This window comes from Volvox carteri (genome assembly GCF_000143455.1).
Source record: "Volvox carteri f. nagariensis unplaced genomic scaffold VOLCAscaffold_45, whole genome shotgun sequence".
NCBI lineage: Eukaryota > Viridiplantae > Chlorophyta > Chlorophyceae > Chlamydomonadales > Volvocaceae > Volvox > Volvox carteri.
The window spans coordinates 873,444-893,177 of NW_003307588.1; the positions used below are offsets into that span (position 1 = coordinate 873,444).

At 56.3% G+C, this 19,734-nt stretch overlaps 2 protein-coding genes across 2 annotated transcripts; one reads left to right on the top strand and one right to left on the bottom strand.

Annotated features, from left to right (window-relative positions):
• Positions 1-247: 247 nt before the first annotated feature.
• Positions 248-4,630, bottom strand: VOLCADRAFT_95650 (uncharacterized protein; the record flags this gene model as incomplete). The annotated part of the gene is made up of 5 exons (XM_002954763.1): positions 248-1,272; positions 1,450-3,142; positions 3,416-3,541; positions 4,194-4,245; positions 4,323-4,630. The coding sequence occupies 5 exons, from the start codon at positions 4,628-4,630 to the stop codon at positions 248-250; spliced, it is 3,204 nt and encodes a 1,067-aa protein (XP_002954809.1).
• Positions 4,631-9,401: 4,771 nt separating this feature from the next.
• VOLCADRAFT_95651 (uncharacterized protein) lies at positions 9,402-14,190 on the top strand (the record flags this gene model as incomplete). Its single annotated transcript, XM_002954711.1, has 8 exons — positions 9,402-9,440; positions 9,609-9,827; positions 10,040-10,142; positions 10,920-11,461; positions 12,013-12,084; positions 12,835-12,909; positions 13,320-13,424; positions 14,068-14,190. The coding sequence occupies 8 exons, from the start codon at positions 9,402-9,404 to the stop codon at positions 14,188-14,190; spliced, it is 1,278 nt and encodes a 425-aa protein (XP_002954757.1).
• Positions 14,191-19,734: the final 5,544 nt, after the last annotated feature.

Genomic DNA, 19,734 nt, shown 5'->3' on the forward strand with positions numbered 1-19,734 from the left:
GCAACAACAGCGGCGCCAAGTGCGCAGCCAGCCCTACCGCCCATCCTACCAGCACCACCGCCGTCGTCGTGACCACTATTCCGCATAACCAACCGCAACGGCACCAGCAGAGCAGAGCAGAGCAGAGCAGCAACAGCAACAAGACAAGCCCAGCCCCTAACCATGCAGCCCGCCAACGCTCCGTGTCGCGCTCTCGATGCCAATATTCGTTGGTCTCCAACGGTCAATTCGTTAGTACAGTTGTTGGTTAATGTGGCAGGAAAGTCAACGTTCCGCGGAGGCCGCCCTCGTGGAGGTAGTCCGCCCATGCCGAGGTAGACGGATCGGCGCCGCTGGCGGCGGCGGCGGCGCCGCCGCCGCCGCCACGGGCGCTAGTAGCTCCCGGCGGGCTGGCGGGCCGCTTACGCAGCGGCAGCGCCGACGGGCAGCCCATACCGGCGTCAGGGACGAAGTAGGTCTCGTCGCCAAAGGTCCACACAAACACCTCCTCTAGACGACCGCACCGCCAGCCGTGCACCCCTAGGCGAATTCCGGCGCCAGGCACCACGCCCACAAAGCCGCTGGTGGTAGCGCCGGGTGCGCGGAGTGCCGCCGGAACTCTGCAGTACACAAACACGCCGGCGACGGAGGAGGACCCGGCGCCGCCGGGACCTGTGCCACCGCCGCCGCCGCCGCGGCGCTGCTGTTGGCAATCTACGAAAACATGCCACTCAAGACCGCGACAGAGGATGTACGGCACGACGGCGACGCTGCCGTCAGGGCCGCCGCCGTCACTGTCAGAGATGTCGTCATTGACTGTGAACGCCGCGTGCGGCTGCGTGCCGTTACTCAGCGCGTCACGGAGACCTTGATCCGGAATGTGCCATTCGAAGCAAAATCCCTCAGCAGGGGAGCCCAAGTACCGTGGAGACATGTCGTACCACGGCAGGCTGCAGTCGTACACGCTGCGCGCCACATCGGCCAGCAGAGCGCGCTCCGCCGCGCCGGCGTGCACGTAGCGTGTGAGGAACGCCAGCTCCTCATGGCGCATCTCGAACCATCGCCCACCGGGCCGCGCGTTGGAGCCGACGAGGGTCTTGGCGGCGGCTGGACCGACCCGTGGTTCAGTCAGAAGCTGAGGCAATACGGCGGAGAGGTAGAAACCGCCGAGGGCCGCCAAGCGCACCGCAGCGCACACCGCCCGAGCCTGCTCCAATGTAATCTTCTCCTTATTGGCCTGTAGCCATATCGCCACTAGCAGCAGCACCGACGCCTCGGCGTCGCTGCCAAAGGCTGGGGAGCACAGCAACGCAACGAGCGTCTGCGCCGGCAGCGACAGCACCTGCCGTCGCAGCCCAGGCATATTGAGCACGGAGATCACGTCCAATGTCTGAGAGGCCGAGCGCTGCGGCTGCTGCTGCGGCTGCTGCTGCTGCGGTTGCCGTTGCAGCGGCGGCGAGTGAAGATCACCCGAGTGACGTGTCAGGCTGCGCGCCGGCAGCGGCGGCTGCGGTTGTGAGGCAACAGCGGGCGGGCGGTTGTGTAAATCGAGTACGGCGGCGCCCGGGGCCGTGGCGGTGGTGCTGGCACGGATGCCAGGCGCGGCGCCATTGCGGAAACTGCCAGGGCCGCCGCCAGCGGCGGCGGCAGCAGCGTTTGCGGCGGCAGCAGCGCTCGCGGTAGATGCCATCCTGCCGACGTCACCACCGGACGCGACGGTAGCGGTAGCGGCGGCGCCATTACCGGGAGGCCCCAGGCTGCTGCCCGACGACCTGCCTGGTGTTGGGCCCGCGCCGCCAGGCGTTCGGCCGTTCGAGGTGTTGAGCCGCGCCGCCAGGGCCAGCGCTTCAACGGCACCGAGCTCATCAGCATCTGCGTCCTGCAAGCTGTACGGCATCGAGCCGCGAGACCGCAGGGCACCGGGCTGGAACACAGCAGCAGCGGCGGCCGCGATGTCGCCGTTGCTGACGACAACGCTGTCACGCCCGGCCGAAGGCGGACACGCTGCACCCTGATTCGCACGACGCGCCGCCACGCGGGCGCTGGCGGGCCGCTTGGGCGAGTCTTCCGCAGACCGCTCTCCGCCAGTCGCCATAGCGCCTTCTGCCCCTTCGTCCTCCTCCTTCACGTTGCCGTCACGATCCCGCTTTCCTGTTGCGGCCTGTAGCGGCCGCAGCGTCAGAGGCCGCAACGTCAAGGGCTGGGCGCCCTGCGAGCCTGCCATCATGGACATCGTCGTGGGGGCGTCCGGTGCGGCGGCTTTGGCGCTTCCTCGTTCTTCCTCACCCTCGGCCGTCGTAGAGGCAACAGCAGCCGCCGCAGCAACATCAGAGCCGGCACCACCGCCAGCGGCTGTAGGACTGTCCGCCATCGTTGCCCCCGGCGCTCCATCCTCCTCTTCGCCGCCACTCCCCGACCAGCCGCCCGTACCTAGGGGCTTTCCGGCTACTTGAGACTGCTCGATGTTGTACTTGTACAGCAGCGCCAGCAGGTTGTTTATTGCTGGCAGCTGAGCCCCGGGCTGACGGCTGGCACCGGGGTGAGCGTCACCGGCAGCGGCGGCGGCTCCGCCTGCCGACGCCTCCGCTGCCGTTGCCGCCGCAGCGGCGGCAACCATGTTGGCAAGCAGAGAGTCAGTTGGCGGGGCCGGGAAGCCCGCGGCGGCGGGTGCTGTGGCGCCACCCCCGCTGCTGTTTCCGGCTGCCTGCATGGCCGTTGCGTTGTAGTGACGCAGCGCCGAAACGCCAGAGTCGGAGTTGTTGTTGTTGTCACGGAGGGAATCCAGCGCCTCGGCGGGTTGGTTCCGGAGCGCGCCTCCGGGAGCCTGACTCTGCGGGCCTTGCAGCTGGGGAAGGTGAGTCCGCTGCTGCTGCTGCTGCTGTTGTTGATGTTCAAGCTCCGATGCAAGCGCTTCTTCAGCGGCAATTCGATCCATAGCGATGTACGCGTCGCCGTACATATCGCCATACTTACCGCTCCCGTACTTTTCTCGTGACTGGAGCAGGCGTCGTACATCCAGGATACACTGTTCACTAGGCTTGTTTGCGGACCCGTGGGCAGCGGCGGTGGTGGCGGATGGCTTGCGTTGCACGTCTGCAGCTGCGTCGGCTTGCTCGTCACCCTCCTGCATGACGTCGGCGTCGTGCTGCTGCTGTTGTTGGTGCTGCATTAGCATGAGTTGGGGGTGTTGTTGTTGCATTTGAGACAGCTGTGCGAGGTGCGCTAGCTGTTGGTGCTGCTGCAGCTCATCTCGCTTCTGCAGAAGCTGCGTCAATTGTACCAGCTGATCCTGCTGCTGTTGCTGAAGCAGCTGCTGCTCTTGCTGCTGCAAGTGCTGTTGCTGCATGGCTGCTTGGAGCTCGGGATGGTCCATCAGAAGCTGCACGCGCGCAATCATCTCTGAGGCTTGTGGAGGCGGCGGGCCGCATTGACGCACGGCGATGTCAAACATGGCCTTGCGGGTGGCGTAGTCATAAGCATGGTCGTGGACGGCGAGGGCATACGTACGCAGGAACGAGCGCTTCTGCGTGTCCTTGCATCGCAGCGTTGAATGCCAGATGTTCTGCGGTTCAAGGCACGGGAGGCGGTTGTCTTGGTGGGTCCCTCAGTGCGAGGTCCAAGGTCATTTGGTTACGCACCGCTCCTGGTCAAGCACCGAGTTGAACAAGCATGTGGCAAAAAACCTAAAAGGTTTCTAGGGACCTAGAAGGACCAGTTGTGGGAATACAAGCGTTGATAGACGCCGACGTTGCGAACGGAGAGAAATGCTCAGAAACAGTAACGCCGCAAAGTCCCGACTGAAGCCAATGGAGATGCCACCGCTAGAAATTAGTATGTATAGCAGTGCCAAATACCAATGCTTACGAGATTGAAACCCTCGTGGCGGCCAACGAAGTCGCGTCCTCGCGTCCCGTTCCCCAGCTTTATGCAATGCCAGGGGCCCCCAACCAAAAGCGCCGCAGCATGATAGTGATAAGCATACTTAGGAAACGCGCATGCCTTGCACGTGCCGCTTGGCATCACAGACGTTGAACAAAATCTAGCGCAGGCCCACACAGCTTTGTCGAAGACCCTATCCCTCAGACGCGCGCACATTCTGTATGCGATCAAGCAAGGAAGTTGAGTATCTGGAGCATCCTTGTAACCCATGTTTGGCGTCACGCGTAAGAGAACGCCCATGGCTGGACGCCGGAGCGGCTTGACCCGGAACCTACTTTAACATCATTCTCGGATCTCAAGGGCAGATATGCAGCAATCTGAGTCCATCTGCAGGTCACAAAGGCAAACCGTCATGAGTTTGTGCCCGCCTTGAGCGACAAGCGCACTCCGTGCTCCGGCCTCACCTGTTCCCCAGCTCGCAATGCTTGATAGCGACAACAGCCTGCTCTGTAGGAGTCCAAGGTGGCTTCTTGCGGCCGGCTCGCAGGAGGGCAGCCTCTGCGCTGTCCACCGGTGGTTCGCTTTGTAACTTTTGCTTCTTGCTGGCGGGCTCTAGCAGCATGTCCGCAGAGACAGTTGTAGATGTAGCAGCGGATGTCTTGTGAAGGGTTTCAAGCAACTCGCGTCCATTCTTGTCGAGGTCTCGATTGACGAGGACATCCAGGGGAACGCTCAAGAAGGTTGGGCCAACAGGGGCCGTCATGGTGCCCATATCACGAATTGCTATACGGAGTAGATAGTCTCACCGCTATTCAAGTACACCTAAACGGATGGGCCACAGGAAATTGTACAGCGAATGCAGAATCACAATCCGCCCATTGCCCGAGTAGTCACGTTTTAAGCCAGTTTCCAGACATTAGGAGAAGCGAATCTCATTTGCAAAAATGGCAACATCTATGCGAAGATGGCGGTCCTAATCGCGACGACTTTCGTGGCCCGACCACCCAGCACATGTGCTTAAGAAACACAGGGCAATAGCAACAAACATTTGCTTCTTGAAAACTGGTTTACCCAGCCCAGAAAAAGTCCATCTGTGCTCGACACACGGTTACAGGTCACCTGCCGTACTCTCAGGGTGTCCTCCCGGCTGCGTCCTTTTATGCCCTCAAATAGTCGCCATGCGGTAGGGTATGCCATCCAGTGTTAAAATGAATCATCGCTTGACAGTGGGTCCTCACAGGCTGACCTTCAGCTCGTAACCGGCGAATAACAGCATAACGTGTTGGACGCTTGACATTGACGACACTAGTTCAATTCAATACTTTTCTTACATAATTCTTCCGGAACGTACGTGGCGAAAAAACGGCTACGATCAGCTGCATCTTTTCCTTGTTTTGTGCTATGCTTGATTTCATTTGGCCATGCTTTGAAAACAAGCAAGCGCAGCAAAAGTTAAAGGTCGTGACCCCCCTGGGACCAGCATGCCGCCCTTCATACCCGAATTAGGCATTCTCTCCGTTTCCAGCACGCACACTTTTAGCGCCCACACTTTCTAATTGCAACAGAATATTTCGATTGCTTTTCATCATGGATAATGGCTTAATAAAGAGGTGCATGTCGTCCGAAACCCTTCCAGACGCTGTGATGAAAGCAGACACGAAAACGCGAAGTTCCATGGCCTCCATAACATGCATGCTAAGCCAGTTTCTTTCCTTTCTGGGAGAGAAACTTGTGTGGCGCGTGGTCGACTTGCACTCTTCAGCGCCCTGCTCTTGAATTACCCCAAGGAAACACACCCAATCCTCCACGCTCCTCTCCGGCTATGCCATCCAACAGCCAGTCCCACAGCCAGCCCCCGCGGGCGCTGGTGACAGGAAGGACCAGCATCGATCCATACAGCTGTGGGACAGGACGTGTTGGGTGGTGCTCCGCACTCCTCCGCAGCGCCAGCTACGCAAAACGAAACAAATCGCCACGCGGAACAGTACACGGTATTGGGCCGGATCGATCAGGTGCAAGAACATTTGCTTTGACGCTGGCACAACAGCTCAATAATGGCCCCCCCCAGAATTGTGTGAATCTCATGCCCCATCCGACTCTTGTTATGTGGCCCGGACACCACAAACGTGCAGGCCCCAGGGAAACCTTTCTGTAGCGCGCAGCGAGGTTACGAAATCCTCGCCGGTAGCCGTCCTCTAGAGGGTTCCAGCAAGCGGTGAACCTGAATGGAAATTATTATTTCATCCAGAACGCACCGGCGGTGTCGATTACTCGCTCGCTTTCGCTGTGGAACGAGAGTAGATAGGCGCGTATACAGGCGTGAGGGCTAGCGAAGTTCCCAGCCACGCCATCTACGATGTTCGCTGTAGATTGATGAAGCATCCGATTGACGGATTCCGTTAGGGAAAAGATAGGAAGAACAACCGTTGGAACCCTCATCCTCGTGGACAGAGGGCCGAAATGCAAGACCCAACGGCCTCAATCAACCCTACTGTCCACTGCCACAATACCTGTACATCAAGGAACCTCGCACCATGCAACGTCAAGCAACCCCTCCATGGCGAGCCAGGTGTAATGTCCATGAGAACCAGCTTAGCCATCGCATGTACGCAGTTTCCTATGGGTATGCCAGAGTGTCACACGACACGGCGCGTTGCGCCCGTTTGGCCAAGTACGAGACTCTACCACCGCTTACAGCCGCGCCGCGATGACAGAATGAGGCGTTATACATGCGATTGGCACTTACCTGCTACCTTCTGCGTGTCAGAAAGGGTTAAATACGCCTTTTTTCTGTCTTCTCAGCGTCGCGTGGACGAACCAGCGGGCGACGCAGACGAGTGCGAAGCTGGAGAGAGCCACGGCTGGATCAGCATGTAGAATAGGCACCAGTTACTCAGCCATAGGTCATGTGTCAGCTGAAAACATTTCTATGACTAACGAGTCTACGGCTATTATCTGAACACAATCCCAGCAAATGCTCTAATATAATACCTTGGACTGATACAATCCATAGGATGCTTCCAATCAGCATCATGTGCCGCATTCGGCAAAAGTTCTGGGTCACGTCATCACATCTTACGGCAGCATAGTTACTTTTTGAGATCATAATCTTTCTGCACCACATGCCTAACAGAAGCTTGCAGGGTTGATTTTCCTCTGATATAAATATAGAAAATGTCGCCTTAACAACAACGCCATACATCGATTGTCATCCTTCGGCACATTTTTGAGACGTCGCCCCTGACGCTTCTATACATTCCTTAAAACTCTCCGCTAATTATTTTCCATGGGAGACGCGCTTGTACACGACGGCAGCATTTTCTCGCCTGATGCTGTCGTTGCACGGTTGTTGACTCAGATTTACTCTAAATTAGGTAACTGCTGCATTGAAGAATAAAGTTCATCATTGGGCATTGAGTTTTCTGGAGGCATTGAGGACTCTTTCGTACGTTCGCGTCGGTTTGCGTCCATGTGCAAAAAGAGCTTCTTAATTTATCAGTCCGATCGAGAACCCCATTTTATACAATCAAAACCCAGTCGTGCCTTGAGCCAAGGAGTCCGAGTTACTGGCCGAGTTACTGGCAATTACACCAGAGGTGGAGTTCCTTGCTGAAATGCTGGACCGCAAAAACTCATGGATATTCGGAATTCAATTTAATGAAATACACGTAAGTTCAGTGTGCTGGTGCAAAGTGCTGTTTCGCTGGTTACGAGGTTTTTTCGTACTGTTTCGCTCATCACTGGCGCTCTGGCTGGATAGGGATAGGAGCCAAGGAAAGGACTTCGAATAAAGGCTTCAATTGCCAATCCGTTGACGTGTTTCCGCCTTAGACATTGAAGTGTACTTGCAAGGTGCTATTGCGCCTCTGGGTTACGCGGGAGTGTCACCTGGATTACTACTTTGGTTCAGCAGATAGCATCCCGCCTGGGCTTCAAGGTGACTTTGTATTTTTCCGCAGTTGCGTGAACTCGCTGCCTCATGACGTGCGGTGAAACACGTAGAGTTAGGAAGGGAGATGACTCGGCACGTGTCTACTCAATTTGGATTCTTGGTCGGTAACTCTCCGACAACGTTTGGTCTTCCAACCTTTCGCGATAATGCGCGCGCTCGTTTCGGCGGCCTCGATTGCTTCGGGGTGCTTCGGAATCTCAGTTGTTCGGCATGTTCTGCTCATACTTGCTCATCTGGGAGCGACCTCCGTCAACTCACATCACAGCGTCGTCTGGGCAAAAGCCTGGAAATGCAGCCCTGCAACGTGCGAACCCTCTCAGCTAGACCAGACCAGACCGAAACGGTTGAAATTATATTTCGTGGACCAGCTAGCTACCGAACATAGGATGGAAAATCTACCCAACAATTGTTGAAGCAAGGATTGTTAAAAAAAGCAACCGTAACAGCTTAACTGCCCAGCTGTCCGATGAGCGCCCAGTCGAAAGGCCACAAACAGGCCCATTATGCGGCCGCGGACTGCCGCGGACTGCCGCGGACTGCCGCGGACTGCTACGGCTCGAGCTATTCAGTGGATAAGACTCTGGTTTCTACGTAGGGTGTTTTTCCGTCTGGGCGCGCAAACTTAGGTAACCTAACGAAGTTCGCGCCGCTGCGCTGGGCTGCGTTTTTGTTATGACGGAAAAAGCCGAGGCCGTACACACCAATTGAACGTCAGGGAAGGGAAGGAAGCATTTGGCTGCCTACTTGGGTAGCTGGTCCACTCCAGTCTACAATACCACATACCACGACACACAGTGGACAGTTGCCAAACGGCCTTGGTCATTTGCAGATTTAGAAGGTGACCCATAATGCCATAAGGCTCAGATGTTGGTTGTTGGGTGCTGTATGGCTGTCGATCGTTTCGGGCCTACATTATTCTATCGTCTGTGCCGTTACAGTGAAGTCTAGAAACCCGGAAGCGCAGATCTATAGTTGCTGAGACTTTATGGCCAATGAGATTGGGGCTAGGGTCTGCGTGTCTGCGTCGTAGTCTGCGTGGTGATCTTTTTTGGCTACCCGTTTCAGTTGCGCTGCTTCCGGCCCGTTGGGGAGGGTTGGGGGATGCGGAATACTGCCTGCTCGGAAGGCCAAGGATTTCGTGCCGAATGCATCAGTGCAGGTACTGTGGGAAGGTTTCTTAGCAGGACGTAACGGCCAGGCACGTTGAACCATATCGTACTGGTTGAGACTCGAGTTTTGTGAGGCTTTGTGTCGTACAAGGATCCAAGGGCAGATACTTTCGCAAGAGCAAAATCCTCGTGATTATCTCGCTTTTGCTTCTTGTAACGATTAAACTTGCATAGTGATTGCGAAATCTGTCAATGATATCAGTATGGGGTGGGGCATCTCCTCTTTACGGGAACTAATTAACAAGCTGCGCAATTCTTGAGTCGCTTGAGATGGACAAGCTGCGCTATCTGTTGATCTGTGATTGGCTTGCCTGCTTATGATTTCAAACCTGGACGCTTAAGTAATCAGTACAGGCAAAGCACTCGGTGGTTCCGTCATGCTTAAGCTATCAGATGCTTGGTGGCCATTAGCTCTGGCAACGATGGCAGGACTCTCGACCAGCCTGGGTGCAATCGTCGCCGTGAGTTGGATGGAGTTGGCAGAGAGGCAAACACACTATTTTCACAGCTTGTACAATGGCTTGATGTCATGAAAGTCTTTTATGCCAAAGGAGTCTGGGAAGCACCTGTTCTGCCCACTTCCTCGCGGCCAATGCCTCATATGGTAAAACACATTCCCGCGCTTTCAGGTTGTCCGTAAGCCTAACGCGAGCTCAATGGCTGCACTGCTGGGAATTGCACTCGGCGTGATGGCCACCGTTAGCTGCGTTGAGCTTGTCGCCAAGAACGCCATGTCCGGGGCGGGGGATCCCTTTCTTATCCTGGCTGCTGCTATGTCCGGTGCTCTGGCGTACTACATGCTGGAACCGTTATTCCCAAAAATGGACGAGCATCATGACCATATCAAGGTAAAGGCCCATCCAACGTCGGCGCAGGTCTCCATCCAGTCCTCACATTCTCCCTAAACGATACCTCATACGTTTCCCCCTCGGGGCAAGAGCATATTACGCCGATTCTGTTGTCCCTCCTGGGGGGCAGAACCCTTTCCCGTCGGCCCTTTGGTCCTCTCTCCTCTCCTGCCCAGTTGCTCCTCTGGTCCCCTCTCTCCTCTCCTGCCCAGAAACAGGACGACCTGGACGACCACGAAGCGTTTTTCCAGCTATTGCAACAGCAGCAGCAGCCACAGCACTCCAGCAGCGACACAGAGAGGTCGAGCCACGGAGGTGAGCGGGCAGCAAGGGAGGACAATTACAAGATTGCAAGATGCATCAAGATAGTCGACTGCTGAACTGCCCAAAGCAGCTGAAGCAACTGCCCATGTTTGTTGTCCGCAAACTACTCACCCAACGGACCAGGGGGTGGAGGCTGAGCTGCGGGTCTGTGAACGCGAGCTCTGAGGACTTTTGGGGGGTTATAGCTTCTTGGGAAAGGCGCTGACCTGGGGGAAGGTCTTGCAGTAATCGTGTTCCTTGTCCCCTGCACCTCCCGGCGACATCTCTTCCTCATCGGCTTTTTCCACACCCAGCTCGCCCCCGCGATTATCGCGGATTTGGAAGCCAAATCAACCATACCGAATCGTACAAATATACCAAATCGTACAACCGTACCAGAAAAACGGTTGACCCACATCAGCACAAACCTTTTAAGGAGCTCCAAGGCCTTCAGCAACCTGAGCTGCCTAATCGAAGGGGACCCATGGCACCCACCTCCAGCTGACCCACAAAGCATTCCGTCTCTTGGGTCTAAGATGCAAGCGAGGGCAGGGGAGTGCGGCAGGCTAGATTTCGAAAACAGTTGGATACACGCCCAAGCACTGTTACCAGCCGTGTGTGTGTGTGTGAGGGAGAGTGTGTGTTCAGCATGGCGGCCCCCCCCCCAGGATTCCGCGACCAATCTCACCGTCTTGCAACTGCAACCATCTTCCCATTATGTCATGGCGCGATCCAAATTATTTGAGGCGGCCGCAGCCTCGCAACGCAAGGTGACTACGGCCGGCGCAGGATGCTATGGTACGACGACCACGTTAGCGCAAGGAGGATGCGGCGGTGCTGGGATAGCCGCGGCCGGCGGCGGCGCAGGAGCATCGTCGACATCGGTACTGCTGGCAACGGCAACAAGCGGTGGCAGTGGCGGCCTGGCGCGTAAGGCCAACGTCGAACGGCAGCCGTCTTTTGCAGCAGGAATGGCGGCGATCGCGGCGCCAGGGCTGGGAGGCACATGTACCATGGGCGGCGGCGGCAGCAGCAGCAGCACAGCCTTGCAGATGGAGGGCCTTATAGCCCTGGGCAGCGGCGGCGCCGCCGGCGGTGCGGGTGCAGGCAGCGGTGGTGCGGTGGCTGGTTTCGGGGCTGCCGCCACTGCAGGCAGCGATGGCGCGCTGTTCATCGGCAGCGGGAGCAACTCTGCCTCCTCCTCCTCCGCGGCGGCGGCGGCGCTGGCGACGGGAAAGGGAGTGCGGGGCCCTCGGGGGGGCCGCATGCTCCGCCTGGGTGTCCTTATGGCGGTCACCATGACGTTGCACAACCTGCCGGAAGGCTTTGCGGTCAGTAACGCGAACGCGGCAGTCGGGGCCCGGGAAGCTTCTCAAGGGGCTTCTCAAGGGGCTTCTCAAGGGGCTTCTTCACCCCGATTTGAGCCCAGTTATGCCAGACTTTCTCCTCTTTTGGAGTTTATGTGGCTTGGAGGCGGGCGGTGGGGGGGGGGGACGAGGGGATGGCGGGTGGGTGGGAGGATGGATGGATAGAGGGCTCGCGGATGCTAGGTAGGTAAGGGGCTGGGCGAAGAGGGGTAGGAGGAGGACGAGGCTACATGGGAGGGCTGTTAGGGGTTTAGGGAGGGCACGGGATGTAAGGGGGAAATGGCGAGGGGGCTGGAAGATGGATGAAGATGGAAGATGGAGCAGTTCGGGAGGACATGTGGCTCGGTGCTTAGGATGATCATGATTAGGATGTTTATCCTTGCGAAACACCTCGATTCTTTCCGCTATCCATCCTTTGGCCTTTCCTTCGTTGTTTAGCACTGCTCTGAAACACCAGACCTGAACTCGCGGGCGAGCCCCTGACGGCTTCTTGACACACGTGCGCGCCGTCGCAGGTGGCCTTCTCCGCTTTTACCGACTTTGGACCGATCATGGCGCTGGCGATAGCGCTCCACAACATCCCAGAGGTGAGGTTGTACGTCCAGGGTGTTTGCATGCTTGCTGCGGCTTTGCGTGTATGCAGAGGGGGCTGCATGTTTGATAGGGGTTTGTGCGGCTAGAGGTTCGCACGGTTGTTGGTTGGACTGGCGTGGCGAAGGCAAGGTGGTTTACCTGGTGATGCATGTCGTTGTGAGACCGGGTGTGGAAATGTGACGGGTTAAAGGTCGGGACGGGCCGGACTTCTATCCCGTACGGCACGCTATCCAAGGCGCGATCCCGTACGGCACCTTGATGGCCGTACTTGGTCTCTCCCGCCGTACGTACCTCGGCGGGCCGCTTAGACGTGGACGTGTGTGCTGGCGGGGGTGTAGAGGTTAATGGTGCCTGGCATCTCTTCAGCCACCCGCATTTCCTCCCCACCACCAAGCCTGTCCTACTCGGTCGCGATCACCTCCATCTTGGACGAAGAGGGCATCTGGGACAAATAGAAACCCTAAACCCTAACAAACGTGGAGGAGTAGGAAACTGACGCCTCGAACCGAAATCGTCTCACATCCCGTTTGCTCACTTTCCTCCTGTCTGCCTCTGGACGCCGGCAGCTTATTTCTGATTTTTTTCCTTGCACGTAATTCCCCCTTGCCTGAGTCGCATTGCTCGTTATGTAATAAATTCTGAGCGGTACCCCCCCCCCTTTTTTTCGTACCTCACCTCCTCCCTTTTTGCCTTTTTGCACATAACGCCTTTCCGTCCTCCTCCGCCGCCGCCGCATTTCTTAGGGTGTCATCGTAGCAGCGCCTATCTACGCGGCTACGGGCAGCAGGTGGAGAGCCATCGGCGTTGCGACAGCGTCGGTGGGTGGCGGCCCAGATGGACTAACTAATTCTACCCGAGCGCTAGGTCGCGCCCCTGAGCTTGGGGGGGAAAGACACGCCACGATATGCGATGAGGCCGCGGGAGACATTGACCAGGGGCGACGTCAGGGAGGATGGGGATGTTGTGTTCGTGCTGCGTCCAGCTGTCTCAACTGCCCCCGAGCGCGATTTCCTTGCATGGGATTTCTGAATCTAAAACTCCCCAAGTGGCCCCGTTCTCCCCTGCGGGTGATCACTGCGGGTGCTCACTGCGGGTTTCACTGCTGCTGGTGATGCTTCTGCTGCAGCTCCTGACCGGACCGCCGGTCTGGACTCTTCGTTTTGCTCCTGCTCCCAGCTCCACCCCCGTGCCTGTCTGTCTGTCTGTCTGTCTACTCCGTCTGTCTCAGGGCTTGTCGGAGCCGTTGGGGGCGCTGCTGTCGCTGCTGCTGCTGCAGCCTTTCTTCACCCAGGAGCGTCTGCACTACCTGTTGGCGTTTGTTGGGGGAGTTATGGTAAGGGGGGTTAAGGGGAGGGGTCGGGGCAGCGAGGATAGGATGGGAACGGAGGGGGGAGAGAACGCTGGGAGACCTGGGTCGTGGATGGGGTGGGCAGTGAGTTTGGGATATGAGTTTGGGAACCCTCGGCAACCGGCCACTCGGCTACCCTGGGCTATTTGAACTAAACGACGATCCGCTCCCGTTCCCACCCTCCTTTCCCCACCTACCCGCTCTCGTTCCTGGCCAATGTAAAACAGTTGAGCTGGGGTCAAATCGCGGTTACAGTTGCGGTTCGGGTCACGTGTACCCTGACCAATTTGTATCCTTGCCGCATCTGGTACCCCTAGGAGTTTCGAAGGAGTTTCGGAGCTCCACAGGGGGTTTCAGCGATCGGAAGGCTCTGGAAGCGCATAGCCAAGGTGTCTTGGGAACCTTCATGGCTCGACGTGTGTGCTCAAGGACGTATGGGCTGTTGGGAATCGGGAGGCAGGGCTTTCCAAACCCGTCTTGATTTCGAATAACGGTATTACCCCCCCCCATCTCCTTGCCTTTCCTCCCCCTGTACTGAATCCCCTTGCTTGACACGATACGTATTCCCTTCTTTCCCGGTTTGTTTCGCGCTCCCATGTTCCCGTGTTCACTTGTCCCTGGGCTCCAGCTGGCAGTGTGCGGTATTGAGCTGTGGCCCGAGGGCCGGAACTGCCGCAACGATCGCTACTTTGCGGGCGGCATCCTGGGGGGATCCCTGGTCATGGGCTGGACGCTGTATGTGGAGGGATAGAGCCCACCGGCCTGCAAGCAGATGATCGTGAATAGGAGGGAGAGGGAGAGGAAGCAGAGCGAAGATGGAGGGAGAGGAGGAGGTGGGAGTGAGAACTATTTGGGGCTAAAGGAGCCCCGGGGCGCTGCGACGGCGGAGTTAAGGCGGTACAGGAAGGGAGGGGAAGGGAGGAGGAAGGGAGGCTCCCGGCGTGGGCAAGGCGTGGACAGAGGAGGGAATGCGGGGACGAGAGCGGCCCGGGAGGGCGGCTTTCTTGATGGGCTGTCCGGTCGCAGCTCTTGAAGTGTCGGCGTGTGTTCGGGCTCTCGTCTTCCGTCCCGACACCCGCCCCGACACCCCCCTCGCGCTCCCTCTACATCCCTCTCCTCTTGCCTTTATGCGGAAGCGAATGCGAACCGAAAGGCGGCGACGACAATGACGCAAGTGAAACGATACAACGCGGACCCCCGCGACAGATGTGGCGCTGCAGTGTCCGCACAAATGCGGAGGGGTCCGTCAAAGCCGGGGGGGGGGCCATTGGGGTGCCGTTGGTGAAATTGACGTTAGGGACTTCAGGGAGAATGCACATGTGGTGACAGGGCCTCCTGTGTGAAGACATGGACAGCCGTGTTGCTATGTCCGCCTGATGGTGCTGTGCGCCGCGGTTTTCCTTTCCTCCCGCCCACACATGGGAAAGCAACGCTGACTGTCCTGTGCATATCAGGATAGTATTTAACGCGGTGAGGAGAGCTGGTAAAGGGAAGGCGTTACAAACAAAGCGCAGTAAGGCCACGATTTCTCATATGTGTTAAGTGGTGGCGCGCTAAGGGCGTTTTATTGGAACCAAGGCCCGTGGCTCCTCAAAAGGGAAGCAACAGCACTCACTCTTTCTACTTGCAAGTACCCCCGCTGTGACTGTGGCCGCCGGCAGTTGTGTAACGGTTAGTCACGCTTAATCTCATTCCTGTTTTGCGGACGGTATGGCAACGGTGCGGAAAAAAAGATGTAGCATTTAGTAGTGTGAACGGCGACATTACAGCGCACTGCGTACATAACACAACAGGTGTATGTACGCATACATCGCGGCTGCATTTTCATTTTTTTATCTCTGTTCATTTTTCTTACGCTGAAACGCAGCACCATAAAAGGTGCACACTTGCACCAGCATGTTTATGTACGTGTGCGACCATTGTTTGTCGGGCTGTTCGCCTGTCGCAGGGCCCCTTCTGGTTGGAGCAGTCGGGGACCGGGTTGTGGGTGCATGGGTGTGCCTATTTGTTCTTGCTCCGTGTTTTTGGCCGTGTGCGTTACAGGCATCAACATTATCGGTCCTGAATCTTCCCGTAATTCTCGGCTGTTAGGACCCAGCCGCGTCATTGTTGTTGAGCCCGTACATAATGACTTGTGGCATTGCGATAGATGGCCAGCTAGTTGCGAGTTGTCTATCCAGATAGATTTCCGCCATCAATAAGCCCTTGACTTGCTGTGCGGCCAAAAGGACTGAGTGCATAAGCACCATAAATCCCGACTTTATAATTTGTAAGCGGGACACAAAACAGCGATGTAGCGGAAGCGATGTCTGTGTGTTTTTCGTGGTTTGGGATGGATTTTTTGTATCTACGGATCTGAGAGGACCTTCCCCGCGTTTTGTAAGGTGTACCTTTGGCTTGTCAAGGACGTCAAACCTGTTGACTTAAGTCGAAGCCTCTGCCGCTTTACTCAGGCTCTCTACCTTAGTTTGTCTCGCCACAAATCAGATGCAGAATTTCCGATCAGTAAATACTAGGTATTAGTATTACAACTATCCCCAGACCCAGACCCCAAGGGAAAACCTCAGGTTAGGCCCATCGGGCCACAACGGACTGCCGTACACTGCACCACTGGGACACCTAAGACCATACCTCAATTGCTCAATTGCGGTGCACTTCCCGTCTTATACTGCTATATAATGGGTTTGTTACATGCAAACGTTTTGATTGCGTAGTCTTACTTTCAAGTCCGTGGTCAAAACACTGCAATGAGTTTTTATGCTTACAACCCCGTTCCTCCGAAACCGAAGACATAAAATATCATTAATGCCCCAGTACCTGCTAAGGCTGATACGCCCACCGTAAGACAACCTTTGCGTTCAGGGCTTGCCAGAAACGCTCTGCCCGCTGATGAGCAATCTGGCACGAATTTTAGGACCGCAGCACATGGGCCTTATCATGACGACACCACGGCGCTGCCCTTCTCCCCCATCAGCTGTGAAGACGGCAGGAACTTGCAGGCTCCAGCGACACCATACAGTACAGCCAGTATGCCGTACGCTACTGCTGCCATGGCGCCCGGCAGCAGCAGCAACAGCGACCCACGCCCCCCTGCGGCGGCAGTAGTACCTGCTACAGCTGCAGCCACCTCCGACACGGTCTGTAACATGAGATGTAGCAACAAAACGAGCCAGGTGTAGTTACGGGCGGCGATTCGGGAGCCCTGGGCCATGACGGAGTGCCGCTCACCCTCACCAGCCTGCGAAACATGCCGGGGAACGTTTTTAGACAAATTAAAAATTACATAAAATTTGTTGGATATGAAGTAACGGGATGGCGGGCAGGTGGAACGGCCAAAATAGCCAAGTGGGATAAGTGGGTGGGTGCGTCGTTGGAGAAGGCCTTGAGGTTTCAGCCATAACTTAGCTCGGCCATCCGGGGCCTCCGGACCACCTGACAGCATGCGCTGTGAGATTCCCGAAAGGGAGCTCTTGTAAGGTCCAAACACGGTAGCCTCGGTACTAAACGGTGGGCCAGGAATAACATTTTTTGTGGCTGAAGACGCTTAAATGCACGGGGAAGAGGCGCTGGCATTTCAGTGCCTACAGACTGTGGGTACCTGCCATATGCACACGCACAGTCCGCCTTAAAGCTGCATTTCTCTTTTCGGAGGTGCAAATGCCACTTGGTCTTATCGCAGGATCTCCCCCGACACACGTCGCAAATCACCTCGATCTCAAGTTTCTTGCGGCCTCTTAGCCGCCTGCCCCTCTGGCTGGCCACAAGAATAGCGAGGCTGGCATATCCAGCACCGTACAGAGGGATCAGCACGCCTTCGCTGTACACCGGATAAGAGAGACACAGCCAGGCTGCTGTACACAATTGGGCTGTGGCTGCAAGGCCGCACCCTAGCAGGATCTGGTCTTGGGCGGGGCGCAATGATAGCGCCAGGCGTGATACCCAGACGTGTCCATGCTCGGTCAACGTTGTGCAGAAATAAACTAGAAATGCCAAAGCTGCCGCCAGAGCTGCGATTGTATTTGCTTGAATGCAAGCTACTTCGCTGGTGCCGCGGAGAGCAACACTCAGCAAAGCCAGAGCTCCGGGTGCAAGGGCTATGGCCGGGATTGCACGCGCAACCGGTGAGGAAGGCTCCTGCAACGGTTGCTCATTTAGCGCTGCAAGCCTTAATTTTATAGTCAAATAACTTCGATGTCTAGCTTGGCCATGTATGCCTGTCGTCGCCAAGGGCTTGCAAGCTGTTCTCCTGGCCCACAACGCAACCGGTTCGCCGTAGCGTCCACATCTTTGTTGCTTACACTCAGTAAATACGGTAAGGTTTAGAGCGCACATATGGCCTATCACAGGTGTTCAAGGCTCGGTTGTGGCTTTCACATCTAAAACGCAACGCAACGTTCAACAAATCTTGAATGAATACATTTTCTCGCATCTTTTATCGCTGCTTTAAATGAAAAGCATTCTCACTATATTTCCTCGCCAAGTCGTTCGGAAATGTAGGGCTTCATTCATGATGCAGAAAATGTGTGATATTCTCCTGAACAGATTCAGTGCCAACCTGTAATGTAGGAGCGGCCTGGTTTCCTTTCACAACCAATCCCCTATTCATAGCTGTAGGAAACGGGGAGAGGCTGCTGTTGTATGTGCAAAAAGGGTCAAGGCGGATTTGACGATGTCGCCAGAGGTGAAGCTGCTGGCCCCTGCCGCCTCACATACCTGTCCCGATGTACAATCGTGCCAGCATGCCGGCGATGGTGGACCAAAATCATTGTATGTGTATGACAGTGAAGTTCCTGTTATGTGATTTTATTTTAACTGCGACACATATTCCCGAAGAAACTGAGAGCAAGTATAGGAAAGTCAGAAACACGTTCCCGAAGAAAGTGAGACCAAGTATAAGAAAGTCAGAAACACGTCAGTGTTTCTGAGTTTCTTCTTGTTCTCACTTTCTGAGGGCTACGGGCAGAACAGGGAGGACCACGTGTGTTCGTGTGTTGATTCGTGCGCGAGCACCTTTGCAATTTCTGGCCAAGCGTGGTTTTGAAGGTTAGGACACAGACAAGATGTTCAGAGAAGTCGCCTGTTCAAAATCCAGGCAAACTCGGTAGCGCAAACGGAAGGTGCCGGCCTCATGAATGCCCTATGGTTGGTTTTTGGGATTTGGGACGGCTTCTTCGTTGCAGCTTACATCTGCTGTCTGTCTGTCGCGACCTTCAAGTGCCATATGGCACTGCCATACTTCAGCCGCAATGTCCAGCACCTTCTTAGCATAGCCGATTTGACAGCTTTTCCATGGCAGGCAGGCGAGGCCCAGCGCTGGCCCAGCGCCCGACAGATGTGTGCACTGTGTGGGGGCCCTCCGTGGTGTGACCGGAGGCTCTTCCACTACTAATGCACACGCAGTGGCTGGTTGCAAGGACTCGGGCGGTTCGCTGCTTTTATCACCTAGCAGCCGTCAGAAGCTCAGGACGAGGCGGCATTGAAAGAGGCAACTCGGCAGCGCATGTAGGCCTTGTGCGTGGCGAGCAGACACCCGTGCATCAGCATCAGCAGCAGCAGCAGCAGCAGCAGGTGAGGAAGGCCACTCAGCAGCGCATGGAGGCCTTGCATGGTGAGCTTGGAGAGGCGCGCGTGCGGGCCACTTTTGGCCAGCTTTTGTCTCTTTTTGTTGTCCGCGCTGTGTCCCTCTCGCGCAGCATCTGTCGCAGTCCGAGTCACTGCAGACATTCCGGACGTTGACCGTCACACGTCGGTCAGTAGCCCTTCGGGGACCGCAGAGGAGATTTCGTACGTGATGGCAGGATGGCGGATGGTCCTATATCCCTGCAAAAGCAGGTCGGCTTAGGAAACTCTATGTTTCTGTTTTCGGCGGGAGTTTCGGTAGTTACGATCCGAAGCGCCCGGAGCGTTTGCCCTGGGACCGATTCAGGTCCAAGAGCGATTTCGCGACCTCGCAAACTCGTTTTTTGCAGTACCGGTTCGCCATCCCACAATTCCTGCCACGTAGAGGTGATGTGCTTCACAGAGGACGTGTGACATACAAATTCGCTTGTGGGAAAGCTTTTACACTCTGGTTGCAGAGCGACGTTTCCCCCTTTTAATTATAAGAACGCAAAAAAATCGCGGTGAGCCCATAGCCTGAACACTTCGCATCTCATCACATGGGAACCGTGGTGACTTCAGCACCGCCGCTGCATCGTATATGCGTTCGTACTCTGCATTCGATTTTTCGCTGCCGTACATGTAAAATATTCTTTCTTTCATAGCCGGAACTCTTCAGCACCAGGCGTTGCACGTA